Here is a 20,864-nt window from a genome sequence, read left to right on the forward strand (position 1 = left end):
ATTGAGTTTCACAACCCAGTGCATCATCTTTCAATTCTACTCTTACCTAATTCTTTTTTTTTTTTTTTGAACATTTTAGTTTAAAAGAATTTAGACTTACAGAGGAGATATAAACATAGTACAGAGAGTTCCTGTCTACCCTTCATCCATCTTTCTCTACATGACCACAGGACAACTGTTGAAAATCAGAAATTAAAATTGGTGCAATAGGGTTGACTAAACTATAGGTTTTATTTAGATGTCATCAGTTTTTCCACTAATGTCCCTTTTTGTTGTTGTTCCAGTCTCTAAATCCAGGATACCACATTGTATTGAGTTGCTAAATTTTCTTAATCTCCTCCAATCTGTGACAGTTTCCCGGTCATTCTTGTCATTTTTGCTGTTGGCAGTTTTGAGGCATACTGGTCAAGCATTGTGTGGAATGCTTCCCGACTTGGGTTTGTCTGATGTTTTCTCATGATTAGGTTGAAGCTATGGACTTCTTACCCAATTCTTATTCTCCAATGTTTGTCACCTGATTTGGGCAAGTGGAATTCCAAACTCACCCATCTGGGTAGTAACTAACCTCTTTGCAGCCTGATTTGCCTTGATAAGACTCTGTATGTTTTTTCTTTGGCCATGCCACGTGGCATGCGGGATCTTAGTTCCCTAACGAGGGATCAAACCCATGCCCCCAGCAGTGGAAGTGCAGAGTCTTAACCACTGGACCGCCAGGGAAGTCTATTGAGGGCCAACATTGTGCCAGTCCCTGGAGATACAGCAATGAACAGAATTGACAAAAATGCCTGGCTTCACGGTTCGTGCATCCTAATGTCAGGGTAGAGATCATAAACTAATCAGTCATGCGTATATAGCATGTTAGGAGGGAATCAGTCCTACGAGGAAAAAAAGATCAAACCGAGAAGAGGAATAGTGAGTGCTGGAGTAGGAGAGAGTTTCCTTTAAATAGGGTGCTTAGGAAGGGCTGCACAAGCAGGTGACATTTGAGCCACAGCTTAAAGGAGTAGAGAGAAGGAGCCATGTGGCAGCTAACTGAAGCAAAGCGAGGGTAGGGGCCAGTGAGCACAGAGGTCCTGACTCATGCCTGGCGTGTCCTAAGAGGAGTAAGGAGAGACGTGTAGCTAGAGCAGGGTTAGGGAGAGTGGGGAGAGGAGGAGAAGAGGCCAGAGAGGTGAAGAGGGTGTCAGAGTAGTGGTCAGCCTAGCAGAGTGGGCTTTGAGGGCCACCGCGAGGGTTCTGACTTTCAGGTGTTAACAGAATCACCCTGGCTGCTCCTCATGAGAAAGAAACAAGACACCAGCTAAGACCAGTTGCAATAACCCAAGCAAGATAGGATGGTGCCTCTCAAAAGAGGGTGAGAAACCAGTATACCTTTTGAAGGTAGAGCCAAAATGATTTGCTGAGGGATTCGATGAGGGGTCGTGGGGGAAAAAGGTCAAAAATGGCTAGAAGGTTTTGGCCAAAACAACTGAAAGGATTGAGCTGACATTACCTGAGTGGGAAGACTTTCTTATCTAATTATAGTTAATTTATATTCATTCATTGACATGAGGCACTGTGATAGATATCAGGGCACAAATTATTGAGATATTAAGTAACTCTCCTCCTACTAGGAGTAAAAAAATGCAATAGGAAAGATGGATGGGCATTTTTTTTAATTTTTATTGGAGTATAGTTGATTTACAATATTGTGTTAGTTTCTGATGTACAACAAAGTGAATCAGTTATATATATGTATGTGTATATATATATATATATATATATATATATCCCCACTCTTTTTTAGGTTCTTTTCCCATATAGGTCATTGCAGAGTATTGAGTAGAGTTCCCTGTGCTATACAGTAGGTCCTTATTAGTTATCTATTTTATATATAGTAGTGTGTATATGTCAATCCCAATCTTGCAATTTATCCCTCCCTTTCCCTTCCCCCCCGTAACCGTAAGTTTGTTTTCTACATCTATGACTCTATTTCTGTTTTGTAAGTAAGTTCATTTGTTTCGTTTTCTTTTAGATTGCACATATAAGCGATATCATATAGTATTTGTCCTTCTCTGACTTCCTTCACTTGGTATGATAATCTCTAGGTCCATCCATGTTGCTACAAAAGGCATTATTTCATTCTTTTTTATGGCTGAGTAATATTGGATGGGCTTTATGTTAAAATATGGTGCTATTAATTCAACTAAAGGAGTATTTGTGAAATCCAGGGGAGAGAGGAAGGGAACAGACCTCTAAGCTGGATTTGGAGAGACCCAAGGACATTCCAAGAAGAAAATGTTGAATTTGTGAAGACACCGACATCTGCAATAACATTGTATGTTTGTAGAAGTAAGTTTTTCAGAATTGCTAGAGGGTAAACTGAGAGCAGGGGAGCATAGAGGTGTTTCAAAGAGAACATCTAGCAGATTAAAGAATTTAGACATTATCCTAAGAGAGACAGGGAACACTTAGCACGCAAGCATGATTGTGACATCATGGGATTGCTGTGGGATTTCGAGAACAATCTACCACTCAGAGATACACGTGACTTTTCACTTGTAGTAGATGTTAAAGGCTACCTCTTTGATGAGAATGTTATTGTTTCTCCATTCTTGTTTCTCCTCCTCTTCTTCATTGTCATGCGAGAAACACACCAGTTCAATGGCCTGGGGTCAGAAGCACACCACAGTGAAGGGATTCATCCTGCTGGGCCTCACAAACAGCGCAGACCAAAAACAACTCAACTCCTCTTTGCCATCTTCCTGCTGATCTACTCTGTGATTCTGGTGGGCAACCTGGGCCTGATAGATGTGATCCACGCCAGCGCCACCCTCCACACCCCCATGTACTTCCTCCTGGGTGTGCTTTCCTTCCTTGACATCTGCAGTGCCTCCGTGTTCACTCCCAGGCTGCTGATCAACTTCGTCACCACTGACCAGTCCATCTCCTTCGTGGGCTGTGTGGTCCAGACGGCCCTCATGATCCTCCATGGCACAGGGGAGTGTCTGCTTCTGGCCATGATGGCCTATGACCAATTCGTGGCCATCTGCCCCCCTCTCCTCTACCACACCATCATGTCCAAGCGTTTGTGTGTCCGGCTGGTGGTGGCCACCTATGCTGCTGGGGTGTTCATTTCAGCTGTTCAGACAGGGAATGCCTTCATCTTGCCCTACTATGGTCCCAACATCATTGATCACTACTTCTGTGATATCCACCCCGCCATGCTCCAACTGGCCTGCTCAGAGACAACCATGGCCAATGTCATCTTGCTCTTCTTTTCTGCCTTGGTCACTGTCCCCACAATCTCAGTCATCTTGGTCTCGAATGCCTACATCCTGGTCACAATCTGTAGGATGAGGTCCTTGGAGGCCCAGCGCAAGGCCCTCTCCACCTGTGCCTCCCACCTCACTGCCCTCTCCTTTTTCTATGGGTCTGTGCCCCTTGTATATGTCCAATCCAACCCTGAAAGTGCCTCGGCCTGTAACAAGATCCTCTTTGTGTTCTACACCATTGTGTTCCCCATGCTGAACCCAATGGTCTACAGCCTAAAGAATAAATATGTCAAGGCCTCTGCCCAAGTTAGGGTCCTTAAGCTAAGCAGAAAAGTAATTTGTTAGAAAAGTATCTGGTAGCCCATAAGATAGAAGAGAAGCCTAGAGAACCCAGCTGGGACAAGAACCAAGAGAGGCAAGGCACAGCTAAGAGCCTGCCACAAGAGTAGTCTGTGCAGGATAGCACCATAGGAAGCACCACCTCTGGGCACTCTCCATGGCTGCAGCTAGCACTGCTGCCCCAAGCTTTCAACACAACTCAGCTGCTGGACACAGCCACCTGCACTAGCCACCACACCCCCCCCTCTATAGCATCCAGCTGTGTATCATCTCTAACTGATCCTAGACCTTCCCATCATTCCCTGAAGCTCAAGTCCTAAGCAGGAGCCTTCACCTGTCTGGCAACGTAGCTATTCTACATCTCTTGATATATTAACTACATCCAGCATGGATATCTTACATCCACTGAGCTCCTACATCCACATTTCTGTTGTACAAAGCCCTGGGAGGTGGAAATAGGACCTTCTTTCACTTCAGAAGTGGGAGCTAGATTCTATATTCTTCCCGTCTTGAGAGTTTCCACGTATGGAAAGGACCATTGAATGCCAAACAGTGAAAATGACATATTTCAACAGGAGAAACTTTCCCTACAAGGCTCTACAGGGAATGTTGCCCTTCTGAATACATGATATTGGAGAAATAATGCATGTGGTGTTTGAGTATAGGGAGGAGACAGTAGTCACTCGACTTTGTGGGAGAGAGCGGAGGCTCCAATTAGCCAGGGCCCAAAATGTGCTCTAAAGCAGTCATGAGCTATTATTTCTATGTAAATGGCCAATTAAACAAAATTAAAGGCTGAAAGACCATACAGCTTTCTTCAATCAAAATCAAATTACCTTTATGTTTTTAGACAAAACCCTACTTGCATTGTAACAGAAATCAGTCTTACTAATTTAAGAGTGGGGAAAAGGAGGTGGAATGTTTTGTGAAACCCAGATGTCAACTGAGGTTCAGTATCTTTTGGGGATTCAAATAAAATTGGCTTGAACCCTGTTCCATGTATGCTAGTGTCCCCACATCCCTGCCAACCTGGGAATCCTAGGTAACAGGAGATGGGTTGCAAATGTGTTTTATGCTTTGCCTGGTTACCTCTAACTCTGAGTTCCCTAATCCACTGAATTACTTCAGTTTATGAATCAGCCAGGGAGGGCGAAAAAGCATGGGATTAAGAATGTGGATGCGGCTTCCCTGGTGGTGCAGTGGTTGAGAGTCCGCCTGCCGATTCAGGGGACACGGGTTCGTGCCCCGGTCCGGGAGGGTCCCACATGCCGCGGAGCCGCTGAGCCTGCGCGCACGGAGCCTGTGCTCCACAACGGGAGAGGCTACAACAATGAGAGGCCCACGTACCACAAAAAAAAAAGAATGTGGATGATATAAATGGGGAAGAGGGAAAAAAAAACCTGACCATCTTAGATCCTGATGGGGAAGAAAAACGGGGAGTATAGGCAGGTTGGGTTAAGGGCAATACAGCTGGGCTTGAGGCCTGTGAAGAAGACAAAGAAGCAGTTACATCTCCATCAGATAAATCATTCACCTGTAACTTCACAGATGTCAAGGTGAAACTTCTTCCTAGAAAACTAATTAATCCATGGGTGAACCTGTTGATCAATGCTTAGTGACGATATTGGAATCACCTCCCGGCTTTATGTACAGGTTTGAGGTCATTTTCTTAACATACTGTACTAGGCTTCTCCAGAGAAGCAGAACCAGCAGGATATATATGGATAGATAGATATAAGAGGAGATTTATTATAGGAATTGGCTGGCGCAGTTATGGAGGCTGAGATCCGCAATCTGCCGTCTGCAAGCTGGAGGACTAGGAAAGACAGTGCTGGAATTCAGTCTGAACAAAAGCCTAAAAACCAGGGGGCTATCGACGTAAGTTGTGGTGAGATTCTGAAGCCTCGGGAACCAAGATCAGCAATATCTGAGGGCAGGAGAAGATGGAGGTCCCACAGTTCAAATAAAAACAGCAAAGTCACCCTTCCTCGGCCTTCTTGTTTTATTCAGGCGCTCTACCGACTGGAGGATGCCCACCCGCATTGGTGAGGACCATCTTCTTTACTCAGCCTTCCAATTCAAATGCTAATCTCTTCTGGAAACCCCTCACAGACACACTGAGAAGTGTTTTCCAACTATCTGTGCATCCTTTTGTCCGGCCAAGTTGGCACATAAAATTAACCATCACACATGCTAAGGCTAGAGCAGGCTCCAGCCGGTCCCCTACCACCTCCGCAATACTCCATCTCAGACTCAGGAAGTTAGGAACTGCAGTCTTTTCATGAAAATAAGCCATTTGCTTAATTAGAAAGTTTTCTTTAAATAATAATTTCCCTTAGGGCCAAGAAGATGCAGAGGACCAGGAAACGGAGAAGGGGAGGAGCCAACCCCTCCTTCACTGCCCTGGTAAACTCAGACCCTGCTTCCTAACTTCACCGATTGCTGAGCACATGTTGCCAACAGCCCTAGGCAACCTAGTCACAGACTAAGAAGTGAACAGGTTCCCAAAAAATTGATAGGTGAGTAGCCTAAGAGGAATGGAGGGAAGACAAGGCAGAGGTGTGAGCGCAGGAGCAGCTGGTGACATGGCAAAGTTTCCCCAGAGAGACAAGGCATCCAATTCCTTCAGCCCCCCACATACTGCCCTCTCCAAATGGAACCCAGCCCTCTCCTCCCCTCTCCCTTCACCTAAAACCATCTGGCATAGAACCCAATAGGAGTCATTGGAATGTTGGTTCGAAATTAAGTCAAAGCGTTACCTCTCTCAAGAGCATTTGAATTAAATTTTTATTTACACATCTTTAGAGCACCCAGAGCACAGTCAGTACCTGAAGATCCAGAACTTTCCATTGGGTGGAAGTGAAGCCAAAGGTAGGGGCAGATCAAGCCACAGGTGCTAAAAGGAAGACTGGTCTGTGGTCCCAGAGAGGCAGCCAAAGCACTGGGCTACAATGGATCACAGTCCAAGCAAACACTCAGTGTTGAATGAGTGTTTACTGTTACCAATGACTGGCCCCAGCACCTGAGAAAAATCGGTCAGCCTTGCTGGGCCTCAGGCCTGTCCTATGTAGAATAGAGATGATCCCTAAAATCTCCTGTTTACAGATGGAAAGGGAGGATAAATCACTTTGAATCTCCTGGATGTTCATCTTGTTCTCAAGGGTCTCAAACTCATTTAAACTAACCCTAAAAGTCTTTGGGGGAGGGACATTGTAATGAAGTGGGGAGTCGGCCCTGGCGCTGTGATCTTCGGTGGAAAACTCAAGCTCTCCAGCGGCTGATAACTTCACTCACCAAGCGTAATGTCTCTCCAGACATCACTTCCAGGGACAACTTGGGGCAGGATGGAAGGAGCCAAAATTAGATAAGACAGGGGCCTTCCCTTGGAGGAAGAATCCAAGACAGTCTAAGGGCACCTCCAACTGGAGCTGGCCAGAGGAAACTAGTATCTCAAGGAGAGGGAGATGGACAGATATCCTTCAGAAGATTCATGGATCCCGCTAGGGTGTGGCCACCCTACCTTCTCCACAGGATCCTGAATGCTGTCCACACCCCCCACCAGTGTCACAGACCCCGTTTCATCCTTACCCTCTCCGAGACCTCAGAGAAACTGGCCAGTCCCAAGAAGCTGAGCTAGATGGGAAGCAAGCCTGGCTCTTAGGCAGTGTGTGGATAAGCTCTGTAAAGATGAATTTGTTCCATGGAGGGGTACCAGTCAATCTCAGACCCCATTCTTCTACTCTAAGATGCTCATAAAGTAGGATGTTTGATAACTTGAGAGACTGAAGTTTCAAGGCCAGCCCTCCAGAGTCATTATCACCCAGAAAACTCTATGCCCAGGAAACACCGTGTCTGTATCTGAAGCAGGACCTCAGGGTCTGAACAGTGAAGCTTCCCTTGGGTGTTACTGTTGCATCCAACAGACAGTTTGCTGTTCTACTCACATGCTCTTTGAAGCTCAAAACTGCAATTCTTTATAAAAATGACCCAATCACTCAATTTACAAAGTTGTCAGTAAACAAGTGATGTGAGCAAAACAGGCAGGCTCTCAAACTGTGCCCTAGAAGACCAAAGCAAGAAGGAAGACCAGAGACAGACGTGAGGACTTACGGGCAGGATGGGATGTTTAAAATTTCTTAGCGGTTCCTATCTGACATCGCTGCCTTCATGCCTTTCCCCCTTCTGACTTCCACAGTCACAAGACTTGGGCTCAGACATTCAGCCCAAATGTGGGTCGCTGCCCTGGCAGCCCCAGCACTGAGTCTCCACAGTGGAGCTGCTGGGGGAAGCCAGAGTTTTCCCTCAGTGTGATCACCATAACCCATGGTTAACGCCAGCTCACTTGCCGTGCTGGCCCCTCATGTCCTCTTCCCCAGGCTTAGCCGTCACTGAGAAATCACATTTTCCTAAATACAACCCAGACCTACTGGGTAATGAATCTACCTCCTTAGCCACCCAATCACGCTCCCAAGTTTCCTTCTTTCTCTTTCCCTATGAACCAGAAATCCTGAGACAGAAGACTGTAGATTCATGAGAGCATAAGGTGAAACAGAAGCTACGTGGGTCATGGAATCAGACAGGACTGGTGTCTGAGTCTGGTTTTGCCATGTACAATCTAGCTTCATTTGTAAACAAGAACGTTGTGTAAAGATTAAATACTTATATGGCAAAAGGCTTAGCATATAGCATGGTTTAGAGTAGATGATCACCTGATACCAGCTTCCCCACTTCTTCTAGGATTATTTATTCTGGGCATTAAAAGGGCATTGGCTGCTGGTATCAGTGATGTGGTCATGCAAAATAGCATCTTCATCTTGTTCTCCCGTGGCTCCAGCACCGTTCATCAGTACTTCTGCGACCTCTGCCTCTCTGCCTAACCTCCAACTTACCTGTGCTGACCTTGCCAAGGCTGAGGCCATCCCCTTCCATTGTTCTGCTTACCCTCTCCATTGTCACTGTCATCCTAGTCATGACCAGAAGGATGCATCCCCTGAAAGCCCAAAGCAAAGCTCCCTCCATCCGTGACTTTCATCTTACTGTCATCTCCCTCTTCAATGGCACCATCGTGTTCATATAGGCTCAGCCAGCTCTCGGAGTCTCAAGACAATGGGCTAAACCCTGAGGTCCTGTAGCAGGACAGAGCCAGGACAAGTACTCAGATCCTGCAGAGCGCGGTAACTCTACACCAAGGATGAGTCAAAGGCCAAATACCAGGAGAAGAACGATAAGAGTTCAAAACCCAGGTCAAGATAAGAAAGGCAGCATCATGAGTGAAATCAGGGTCAGACACAAAGTTAGACCAATAGGTGGTACCCTTGGGGGCAAGACAAATATCAGATTCCTTGTCCTTAAGGCCATTGGAAGTCACACCTAACGTGTGAGGAGCCAGACTCAGAAAGGGGTATTTCAGATCCCTCCAGACTCCTGCTTACGTACAAAATATGTTTGGAGTTAAGCTTCTTTTAGAGACCCATCCTCTCCTATTCTGGCACCTGACCTTGACCTCTCCTCCACAGCTCTATTGCCCCTGATAAGAGACAGTGGCCAAAGACAGCACTTCAGAGGCTGCAGTGAAGCGTACGCTGTCCCAGCACCTGTCTCCTCACCAGCCTCCTTTATTCATGAGCTCTCCACTCCCAGGACAGCGTACAAACACAAGCACATTTGTCACTGGGACGGTGCTGAATTATTCCCACAGTTACATTCCTACAAACTCTGCTCACCGTTGCTATCTGGCTGTGTATCTCGCTTCCCCAGCTGAACTGCAGGCTCTCTGAAGCAGGAACCAAAGCTCGTATTTTATTTCATCCCCCACTGAGCCCAGCGCAGTGCTAGGTAGTTAATCAGGGCATATTAATTAAGGCATATGTAGTTATATATATTTCACCTCTTCCTCTTTGGATTTTCGGCTTTTAGACAGCAGAAGATAAAAAGAATACCAGTTGTTGTTATTCTAGAAGGCTCGGGACTTTATGAAACAGTCTGCTCCCTGAAGGAGGCATTTGCCCAATAACGATCATTCATAGCTAATATTTATTGAACATATATTATGTGCCAAGAATTCTGGGAGGCACCACATACACACTATTTCATTTAACCCTCATAACAATTCTATGAGTAGATTATGCCTATTTCACAGATGAGAAAACTGAGAGTCCAAGAAACCTAGGGTCAAATATAGTTCAATGGCAGATCCAGGTCCAGCTGATTCCAAAGCCTACGCTCTACTCGAATGTCTAAAACCCCTTGGGTTTTTGCAGAAAATTATACAAGCTTACATTTCTACTGCTTCCAAAAAATCCAGAGAATTCTCCCTATTTCCCACCAAGGCCCAGCTTTTCTATTAATCCCATAGAGTCTTGACTCCTACCAGGAGTTTTCAGTTCCTACAGAGCACCTGAAGAGCCACTTGGAAGAGGAAAAAAGAAATGGGACAGAAGGGGCAGGAAAAATTAGGAAATGAAAGGGCCCTTGGTGCCACTGCTCTGGCCCCACTCCTTTTGCCACAAAAGAAAGCCCCAATTTCCTAAGCCAGTTACCTCTCCGTCATCCCCTTCCTGAGTTCCATCTTAATGCTAGTGTAGAGTTTCTTTGTGAGTCACAGCAAATAATGAAGCCACTTTTTCTTCCAAGGCAAGTCCACGCTGGTTTCAAGACTGGACAAGCAGTGATTCGCTGATTGAATCATAAATGGGGAGCTTGGAGAAGGAGTGACGTTGCTTAAAGTAGCGTCTCTCCCCCAAATCAGAGAAGGGTCTACTGAACCAGGACCTCAATTTTTCCTTGTGCAAAAGGAAGTATTTAGAAAATATGATCTAAGGAAGGTCACTTCCAGTCCTGATATCCACATGAAATCTGAACCCACTTGGCAGTACCAATGAACCTTTGTATTGATAAAACATATACTGATGGGGTAACCTGCCTTACAGGTAATGTAACTCTGCTTTTCTTCTCAATTATCAGAAAGCAAAATGGCTCCCCCAAAAACAGGAACAAAATGCTCCCAAGTCACCCTGGGTAAAGAATGGATTGTCAATTGATAACTCTTTGAAATACCACCAGAAAACCTGTTTCTCGACCAAAGCTAAGTTTATTAGACTTACTATAATAAGAGAGAATACAGAATCTTAGTAGTTCTCAATAGGAGGAAATCAATGGAAAATATTTATAGATTTGGGGGGTCTGGATTCAAGTGGCTTAAGATGGATCTTCCACATCAAGGAGCAGATCAGGACGCTGGACAAAGTCTGTGACGTTATAGTTTAAGATTGACAGAAGGGGGAAGGGCCTGAAAGCAAATCTTGGTAAGTAAACTACTGTTTGTTGAGAAAATTCTTTACCCAAATGAGTGATCTATTGTCTTAATAGGAGAGATGTTTGCCTAGAGAAGCAAACTATTTGTTCAGATAAATTGGCCTGCAGGAACTTCATGAAGCAAACAGTGAAGTTATTTATTGGTTTACAATCACATCTTCCTAGGCCTGAATTTCTGGGAACAATCAGCTAAGTCATGTTGCCAAATAGGAAGTCTCAGCTCTCGGTCCCAATAGATAAACTATGTGGATATAGATGATCTCCAAGCTCAAGTTCAATTTATTTTTTTTTAAGCTACCATGAGACTCTATTCTGTTCCCATGGAAACTGAACTTCATCACCTCACTTCCTCCCACCAGTGACATTAAGCCTGGGTTCTAATGCTGTGTGTTTCTCCCACCTCACCCCACAAAGTGAGCAGAGATAGTTAATAGAGAACTAGTTTCAGCTGAAGAAGTGCTCATATCACTTGTCAATCAGGCTTGAAAGAATGGGGTTGTATAGAACCTGCTACTAACAACTAGAACCTCCTCATGTTAAAAAAATGAATTGTCATACATGAGTCATGGGGACGTAATGCACAGCATGGTGGCCACAGTTAATGATACTGTCTTGCATATTTGAAAGTTGCTAAGAGAGTAGATCTTAAACATTCTCATCACAAGAAAAAAATTGTAACTACGTATGGTGACAGATGTTAACTAGACTTCTTGTGACCATTTCTCAGTATATACAAATATTAAATCATTATGTTGTACCCCTAAATCTAATAGAATGTTGTATGTCAATTATATCTCAATAAAAAATGTTTTTAACTAAAAGTCAAAACAGTTTTAGAAAATTGCCTTAGGTCAATTAGCTAGATGCTGGCTCAGTAAGTTGAAGAAAGGACTTCTCAGAGGAAACAGGAAGGAGCCTGGACCGAGAAGCATGGACCATCTGAATTAGGAGAGATGAGATAGAACTGGGGTTACAACCAAGAGAAGAAGTTTGCCCTGGAAGAAGATATCAGGCAGCTCAGGCTGCTGTATTAACGGACAATACCCACATCTCATTGGCTCACAGCAGCAGAAAGTGTATCTCTCACTCGTGTTCACGTCTATCATGAGTCCGTAGTGAGTCTGCTCATTCCAAGATTCAGGCTCATGTAAGAGAAGCCCCTATATCCTGGACATGGCTGGTGTCATAGCAGAGGGAAGAGACGGGATATGGGAGACCATGGGGTGGCTCCTGAGGCGTGTATGCTCAGAGAGGGCACAAATCACGTCCATTCACACGCACGGGGCCACACCTAGTGATGCGGCCAAGCTTAATTTAAGTGAGGAAAGAGAATGGGTAAGAATTCTCATCCGAGAGCTCCAGGGAGGAGCACTGACTCTTAGGCATCAGAATAAAATCTAGCCCATGAAGGAACACTGCATTCGTGAGTAGAGGGCTGGCAGCATGAAGGGGGCATTTGCGGGGCAGATGCATCAGACACCTCGTGCAGGTTGGGATGCAGCGCAAAGGTCAGAGGACTCAGCACTGTTTCACTTCGAGATTCAGCAGGTCTTCCCAAGTGAATAAACCCCCTCTTATCTGCAGGAAACTTGGGCAATCCAGTCGCTCACCTGCTGTGACTCTCTCCCAGATCTGTAGTCTAGGGACTGAATTTCTTTTACCCAAACAAGTCATTTGCTTAACAAGGCCTCTTGCTTTATGAGGTGATTTCCCCTGGGATTGCGGAAACCCGAGGTGGCAGAGTCCCCAAGGAGTGAGCCAGTGTCTTCCTTCCTGGCCTGGGAAAAGCAGTCTTTCTATTCCCTGTTCTCACTGGACTTGGCCCTCCAGCGTCCATAGCTGAGGGTGTCTGTCAAAGTTATTTATAACAGTGAAAAGTTGGAAATACCTTATTGTCAACCCAGGGGGACAAGCAAATGATGCCACACATACACAATAAAAAACATGCAGTGATTAAATACAATTATGTAGACTATTACTTATTGATTGATATAGGGAAATGCCCATGGCATGAGTGAGAAAGTAAATGACAGAATATCTTATGTAGTATAACTCTGTTTGATTCTGTTTATGGAAAATCATGGTCATGATTGCATTGAGAAATTTATAACACGAACACTCACCAATGTCCATTTTCTGTGGTGGCAGGATTTTAGATGTTGTTCTGCTCTCTTCTTGGTTCTTTTCTGTGTTGTTTAAATTTTTTACAACTAGCATGTGTTATTTTTACAAAGACAATAGAGCTATTCTGTAGGTGGGAAGAATTATGTTGTGTTTTTTTAGGTGGAGAGATGTAGTTTCAATACTGTTAAGTGAATAAAGCAAATATGATATAATCCCATTATTGTATATTTACAGCAAATATACATGCTTGTTTCCCAGGGACATTCTGAGGATCAAAGGAAATAACAATTGGGGAAGCCACGTCTAGACCATCCAAGAGGGCACATATGTTGATGTCATTATCACTTTCACTCACTTCTTGTGAGACCTGGGGATCATGTGGACTCATGCCCCTGTGCACATCTCGGCCTTTTGAGTCTCAGTAACCTGAAGACAGGCCCACCAGAGATGGACACTGTAAATGAAGAGCATCTGTCCTGGCATTTGACGGAGAATCCCTGCTCCTCAGGGGTTCCCAGACAACCCTCCCCAAGACCTCTCCAGCATACCTTGGAGACAACCTGCAGTTCTAGGACTGCTCCTGGGAGGACCAGTCACGAATTCCCACTGGCACATTTCTTAACTCTAGGGGTCATGATGAAAAAAACTAGACGAAACTTAAGACGGGAGTCTTCCCAGCTTTGTTACAACTGGTTGAGAAGTTCTCTTGAGAAAGCTGGTCAGGGGCAATTAATGAAAAGGGGAGAGGAACACCCCAAGAGGTCTGCAAAAACAAGGCTCATGGATGGATGGTCTCTGCTCAACCACAGGTAAGCGGGCTGAGAGGTGGAATCCTAATACCAGTAAGGGCTTAGATCCCTTTATCCTCCCTTTCTCATGAACCATGCTCACACCATTCAAATCTGATCAGCCCCTTCATCGAGGTGACTGGAAGAAAATTGGAGCTCAGAAGCAGTGCACAGTAAGGTTGAAATTAATTTCCTTAGGGTTGTACCCAGGGACCTCTTGGCTTTTTATTTTATTTTTTTTAATATTTGGCTGCATCATGTCTTAATCGCAGCATGCGGGATCTACGTTAAGGCATGCGGGAATCTTTCCTTGTGGCGGGCAGGCTTCTCTCTAGTTGTGGCGCAAGGGTTCCAGAGCACGTGGGCTCTGTAGTTTGCAGCACGCAGGCTCTCTAGTTGAGGCACGCAGGCTCAGTAGGTGTGGTGCGCCGGCTTAGTTGCCCTGTGGCATGTGGGATCTTAGTTCCCTGACCAGAGATGGAACCAGCGTCCCCTGCATTGGAAAGCAGATTCTTTACCACTGGACCACCAGGGAAGTCCCAGGGGCATCTTGGCTTTTACTGCTCACATTCTATCCTCTCTTTTTTTTTTGCGGTACGCGGGCCTCTCACTGTTGTGGCCTCTCCCGTTGCGGAGCACAGGCTCCGGACGCGCAGGCTCAGCGGCCATGGCTCACGGGCCCAGCTGCTCCGCGGCATGTGGGATCTTCCCGGACCGGGGCACGAACCCATGTCCCCTGCAATGGCAGGCGGACTCTCAACCACTGCACCACCAGGAAAGCCCAAATGTTTATTTTTAAAAGACAAGGAATAAATAGTACCTGGACTAACCCTGGGGGTCTGAAAACTCCAGTTTCTTCACCCATTCACTAAAGCTCTTTCTATCAAAAGAAATGTATTTATTGGGAATTCCCTGGTGGTCCAGTGGTTAGGACTCCTCGCTTTCACTGCTGAGGGCACGGGTTCAATCCCTGATCAGGGAACTAAGATCCCACAAGCCGTGCAGCATGGCCAAAATTTAAAAAAAAAAAATTTATGAAATTAGTTGAGACTCCAAACTACTGATCACTGTACTTTACACACAAATATCAAGCAACTAAAGTTATAGCCAAAAGTGGCAAGTTCCTGTGCCCAACGCAAGAGCAGAGGTGTCAGAGAGAGAAGCGGAACCCATCCTTGGCTCTGTAAGGTATCCATGGGAACAGGAGATCTTCAGAAACTCTCAGGGACTTTCTCATCTTGAGATGACCTCCACCTTCATGAGCCGCCCCTCTTCTGACCTTGATAAGTCTTCTCTTTTCTTTCTTGTCAGGACACTTCATTCTCATTCATGTACTCTCATTGCCATGGCAGCCCCTCATCAACATCTTAGCAGAGGAACTGGAGGGGGCTGTCCTTCTGCTTTCTCATCCAGGAATTTATTACTGTGAATCCAGCTCCTCCAGGGTTCAATCACACCCATGGTTTCAGCCAACTCACCCCTTAACTCTATCAGTGTGCTAGAGATGAGTGAGCCAAGGTCATGGAATTATTGAAGAGACAGGCCAAGCAAAGCACCCCTGCCAGCTTCCTTCTGGTTTTCTCTGTGCTGAGGTCTTTAAGGACCACAATAACTAACATCTCTCCTCCCTATGCTAATTCTGAACCAATTAAGAGAGATGAGGTAGAAGAAACGCAGACAGAGAGCAAAATACCACCTGCATCACTGATGCAACTTGGTACTGCAGAACATGACTCATCCTTGTAAGTGGTCTTCTTAAAAATTAGACAGACAATGACCTAGTTTTAACGTCTACATTACGGAGAAATAGAGCAGAGCAGAACCTGTGCTTCCAATGAGCAAAGCAGAGCTACACGCATTCAGTGCCTTATCCCAAACCCATTGATCACAAAAGGCATCCCTCCTCCAGGAGAAGAGGGGGCCAGGTGTATTACACAATGGATATCCCTCTTTAAGAAAGGAAACACCATGAGCAGAGAGGAAGCAACCCCACTGGTGCTCTCCATAGGTAAAATCTGTACATACTTTTTTATATTTCAAGAGGCCGAGTTGCCGATAGACACTGATCGCACAAAGCCCTATTACCAGCTTTGACCAGACGTCACTTATTTCTAGCTATCCTGAGATACTCTGAAGAGGCCCTACCTTATTCCTCCTTTGTTCCCAGCCTCATCCAGATGATACAGAATTCCAAACATTTAACAACCAGAACGCCATGGGCACCAATCAGAACAGATGCTCCAACAATTAGAACCTACACTCAACCAATCAGAACTGATGTCCAACCAATGATGTCCAACCAACGACAGAAAGCCCTGGCCAGTATCCCATACAAGGGCTTCCCCTCCGAACAGCAGCCTTGGTTATCTGAAAACCCAAAAAGCGAGGATGCTTAGAGGCAAATTCTTGGGAGCATGACAACAGCTGAGAAAACTTACATAAACATGTGGGCTCCTCTGGGGAGGTTAGGTGTGTGAACACTCTGACCTGTGCTCTCTGGTGAAAGAGCTCACCTCCAGTTCAGAACCATGCCCTGCACTGGACCCCAATACCACAAATCTGGCATGTCCTACTGCCTTGTTATTTATAGCTAAAACACAAGACTTTGGTTCTTCGGTCATGGTTTTGTTGAACTGGAGTTTTCATATTTAATGTAGCTGCCTATTCTCCCATACAAATATTTTTCTTAGTTAGTGGTAACTAATAAGTGACTTTGTTTTAATTTATTGCGTTTAATTTTCTCCCCTTGGATTATTAGCTCTGTCAATAGAGAGAGATCTGAAAGCCCAGCCTCAGGGATTTCCCTGGCGGTCCAGTGGTTAAGACTCTGCACTTCCACTGCTCCCTGGTCAGGGAAATAAGATCTCACATGCCATGTGGCATGGCCAAAAAAAAAAAAAAAAGAAAGCCCAAGTCTCCTGACAACTGCTCAGGAGGCCTGTACCAATAGCCAGGAGTGTCCCCAGCTGGGTGTATTCGTGTCCTAGGGCTGCTGTAACAAAGTACCACAAATTGTGTGACTTAAAACAAGAAAAATACACTCCCTCATAGTTCTGGAGGCTGCAAGTTCAAAATGAAGGTGTTGGCAGAGATGTGCTCCCTCAGAAGCTTCAAGGCCTGGAACTTTCCTTGTCTCTTCTGGCTCCCAGAAGCCCCAGACATCCTTGGCTTGTGGCAACATCACTCCAACCTCTGCTTCTGTCTTCACATGGCCACCTTGCCTCTGTATCCGTGTCTTCACATGGCATTCTCCTGTATCATCTCCTGTATCTCCATTTTCTTTTCTTATAAGAACACCAGTCATAGTGGATTGAGGGCTCGCCCTAATCGAATATGATTCAACTTGATTACTTCTGCAAAGACCCTATTTACAAATAAGGTAACATTCACAGGTACCAGGGGTTAGGACTTCAACAAATCTTCCTGAAAGATACAATTCAACCTACAACACTGGGAGAAATCACTGCTCTACTGAGTCACCTTATATTAATGATGACATTAGGCTTGATTTCAATGTCCCTGGCCTTGGGGACTAGTACTGTTGGAGCCTTTGCCCCCAAATAAATAACAAATTAACACTTCCATGTATTCCCTCTCTGGACCAACATACCGGCCTCCAACACTCACTAGTGATGCCAGTTCTCCATGGAACAGGAAATTTGGGGAAGAGAAAATTATTATAACTATATAATAGACATATGATTGTTACTTGGACTGAGTTCTAATCCCACGTTCTTTATGTACTAGCTCTTTTACCTTGGACAAATTGATACTCTCACTAAATATAAATGGACATAATTTTTTATGTTCTATACATTTTTACAATTTATTTTATTGAAGTATAGTTGATTTACAATGTTGCATTAATTTCTGCTATATAGCAAACTGATTCAGTTATATGTATATATACATTCTTTTTCATACTCTTTTCCATTATAGTTTATCACGGGATATTGAATATAGTTCCCTGTGCTATACAGTAGGAACTTGTTGATTATTCATAGTTTGCATCTGCTAATCCCAAACTCCCAATCCATCCCTCCCCTTGCCCTGTCCCCCTTGGCAACCATAAGTTTGTTCTGTTTCATAGATAAGTTGATTTGTCATATTTTAGATTCCACATATAAGTGATATCATATATTATCTGTCTGTCTCTGTCTGATTTACTTCACTTAGTGTGATAATCTCTAAGTCCATCCATGTTGCTGCAAATGGCATTATTTCGTTCATTTTCATGTCTGAGTGGTATTCCATTGGATATATGTACCACATCTTCTTTATCCATTCCTCTGTCGATGGATATTTAGGTTGTTTCCATGTCTTGGCTATTGTGAATACTTAAATGGGCATAATATTTAAGTGAGAAAGTATTATGAAGTTTCAATAGCTGTTTAGGAAATGAGGTAGCACATGACTCAGAGTAGGTGATCAGTTCATGCCAGTGTCCCCTCCCCAGTTCCTCTAGCACTGCCCATTCTGGGGAATTAAAAGAGCTTCAGACACTGAATCCAGGGTCTGCCTCTAGGGTACAAGCATGTCTTACTTGGTGTCTCTGCAGTGACAGGGGCACTACAGCAAAGAACTGCACCTGCGTCACCTGGTTCCTCCTGCTGCGGCTCACAGAGCAGGCAGGGCTCAAGGGCATCCTCTGCACTCTTCCTGTTCATCTACTCAGTTACCCTCACAGACAACCTGGCCATGATCACCCTGATCCACGCAGACCCGCAGCTCCACACGCCCATGTACTTCTTGCTGAGTATCCTCTCCTTCATAGACTCCTCCTTCTCCACGTTAAACACCCCCAGGTTGCTGCAGAGCTTCCTAACCTCAAGCCAGTCCACCTCCTTTGCAGGCTGCCTGGTCCAGATGACCCTCATGACTCTCCACGGTACTGCTGGGTGTCTGCTCCTGGCCATTATGGCATATGACCGATTTGCTGCCATCTACCACCCTCTCCTCTACAAAATCAGCATGTCCCAACATCTGTGTGTCCAACTGGTGGCAGTCACCTATATGGCTTCTGTTGCCAATTCAGCTTTACTGACTGGGTACATCTTCAAGCCGCTCTACTGTGGCCCCCATATCATTAACCACTATGTCTGTGACATCCCCCTTGTGCTCCAACTTGCCTGTGCAGACGTTGCCAAGGCTGAGGCCATTGTCTTCTCATCTTCTGCCTTGATTATCCTCTTTACCATCATCATTATCCTGGTCTCTTATGCCTACAGCCTGGTGACTATCTGCAGGATGCGTTCCCTCAAGGCTTAGAGCAAAGCACTCTCCACCTGTGCCTCTCACCTCGCAGTCATCTGCCTCTTCTACGGCACCATCACCTTCATGTATGCTCAGGCAAGCTCTCACAGTTCCATGGAACAGAACGAGGTCGTGTCTGTCTTCTACACAGTGATCATCCCCATGCTGAACCCTCTGATCTACAGCCTGAGGAATAAAGATGTGAAGCCTGCTCTAAAGAGGGGATGCCTTGACATGCTGCCTTCCTAACAGAGAGTGGAACATTCTATCCTAAGCCATACCATGGTAGAGACAACATAAAACCTGAATAATATTAACACTTGGATAGAAGGAATTATGTGCCAGCACTATTTTAAATACCTTTCACTTATCAATCCATTTAATCTTCACAACAAGAGGTTGAAATAAATACTATTATTGTCCCTTAGGAATCTGAGGCACAGAGAGGCTGAGTAACTGGCTCAAGGTCACACAGCTAATAAGAAGCATAGTCAGAATTTGAATCCAGGCAGTCTGGCTCCAGAGACCATGTTTTCAACCCATACATTATATTGCCTTTTTCTGATAAGTGCATCTTACAAGCAGACAATGGGCACAGTTATTCCTAAATTCCATATGTCATAAGGAGGGGCTAGATCATGGAAGTCCTAGCCACTGCAGTCAGAGAAGAAAAAGAAATAAAGGGAATACAAATTGGAAAAGAAGAAGTAAAACTGTCTCTTCAATAATCCCAGCATCTTTCATGCCTAATTTCTGTTATGGGACGAATTATCTCCCCACCCAAAAATTGATATGTTGAAACCTTAACCCCTGGTACCTCAGAACATAACTGTATTTGGAGACCGGGCCCTTAATACAATCGGACTGATGTCTTTATAAGAAGAGGAAATTTGGACACACAAATAGATACCTGGGATGTGCACACACAGAGAAAAGACCATGTGAGGACGCAGCAAGAAGGTGGTCACCTTCAAAACAAGGGGAGAGGCCTCTGAAGAAACCAAATCTTCCAACCCCTTGATCTTGGACTTCTGGCCTCCATAACTCTGGAAAAAATTAGTATCTGTTGTCTAAGTTACACAGTCTTTTGTATTTTGTCAAGCACTAATATGGCTTCTATATTCAAGGCTGCCCCTTAGCCTAATATGACTGCTGAAGCTCTAGCCATCACTTTACTCTTTGAAGAAGAAAGCTGGAGGAATGGGGGACATTACCAACTGTCTATCCCCTTTTTGTAGCCTTTTCAGTAACAGCCAAGCACAACCATTGGCCTCTTATTTGCCAGAACTTAGTCACAGGGGAGTCATATGACTTGACTAAGCAAGGGAGGCTGGGAAATATGGTTATTGGCTGGGCACACGGCCACCTTGACAATCTTGGGATCCTGTTTTTTTTTTTTTTTTTTTTTTTTTTTTTGGGATCCTGTTTTTAAAAAAGAAGTACTCTTGATGCCTATCCAGTATTCATTCCCTCACTGCCTGCTGCCTAGAGCAGAGGATGGCGGAGGACTGATGGTTCACCCATGACCCCAACATGCCCTGCCAGCCGTTTGTGTGTGGGCAGCATATAGTAAGTTTAAAGTTTTTAGCCAACATAAAAAATTTTGATACAATCACATTTTTTCAATCCCTATTGCCACTTTCTCTGGGAAGAAAAATTGAATTGGCGCATTCTACCAGTCTTATTCTCAGCACAGTTATAATCATCTTGTGCTGAGCCAGAGATGCCCTTTTAAACAGGACACGGATTCTCCAGTTCTCCCCACCCCATTCTTCCCCATCACTCTTCTTGG

General features: G+C 44.8%; 2 protein-coding genes across 2 annotated transcripts; both read left to right on the forward strand.

Moving 5' to 3' along the window:
• Positions 1 to 2,643: 2,643 nt before the first annotated feature.
• Positions 2,644 to 3,599, forward strand: LOC115849844 (olfactory receptor 5P55-like). Its single transcript, XM_060303375.1, is given in 2 exon segments — positions 2,644 to 2,718; positions 2,721 to 3,599. Coding segments are annotated over 2 exon segments (954 nt in total).
• A 1,767-nt stretch (positions 3,600 to 5,366) lies between these two features.
• LOC115849845 (olfactory receptor 5P55-like) lies at positions 5,367 to 19,321 on the forward strand. Its single transcript, XM_060304035.1, is given in 4 exon segments — positions 5,367 to 5,471; positions 5,604 to 5,638; positions 18,378 to 18,467; positions 18,469 to 19,321. Coding segments are annotated over 4 exon segments (1,083 nt in total).
• Positions 19,322 to 20,864: the final 1,543 nt, after the last annotated feature.

The sequence above is a fragment of the Globicephala melas genome, chromosome 8, assembly GCF_963455315.2.
Source record: "Globicephala melas chromosome 8, mGloMel1.2, whole genome shotgun sequence".
NCBI classification, from domain to species: Eukaryota; Metazoa; Chordata; class Mammalia; order Artiodactyla; family Delphinidae; genus Globicephala; species Globicephala melas.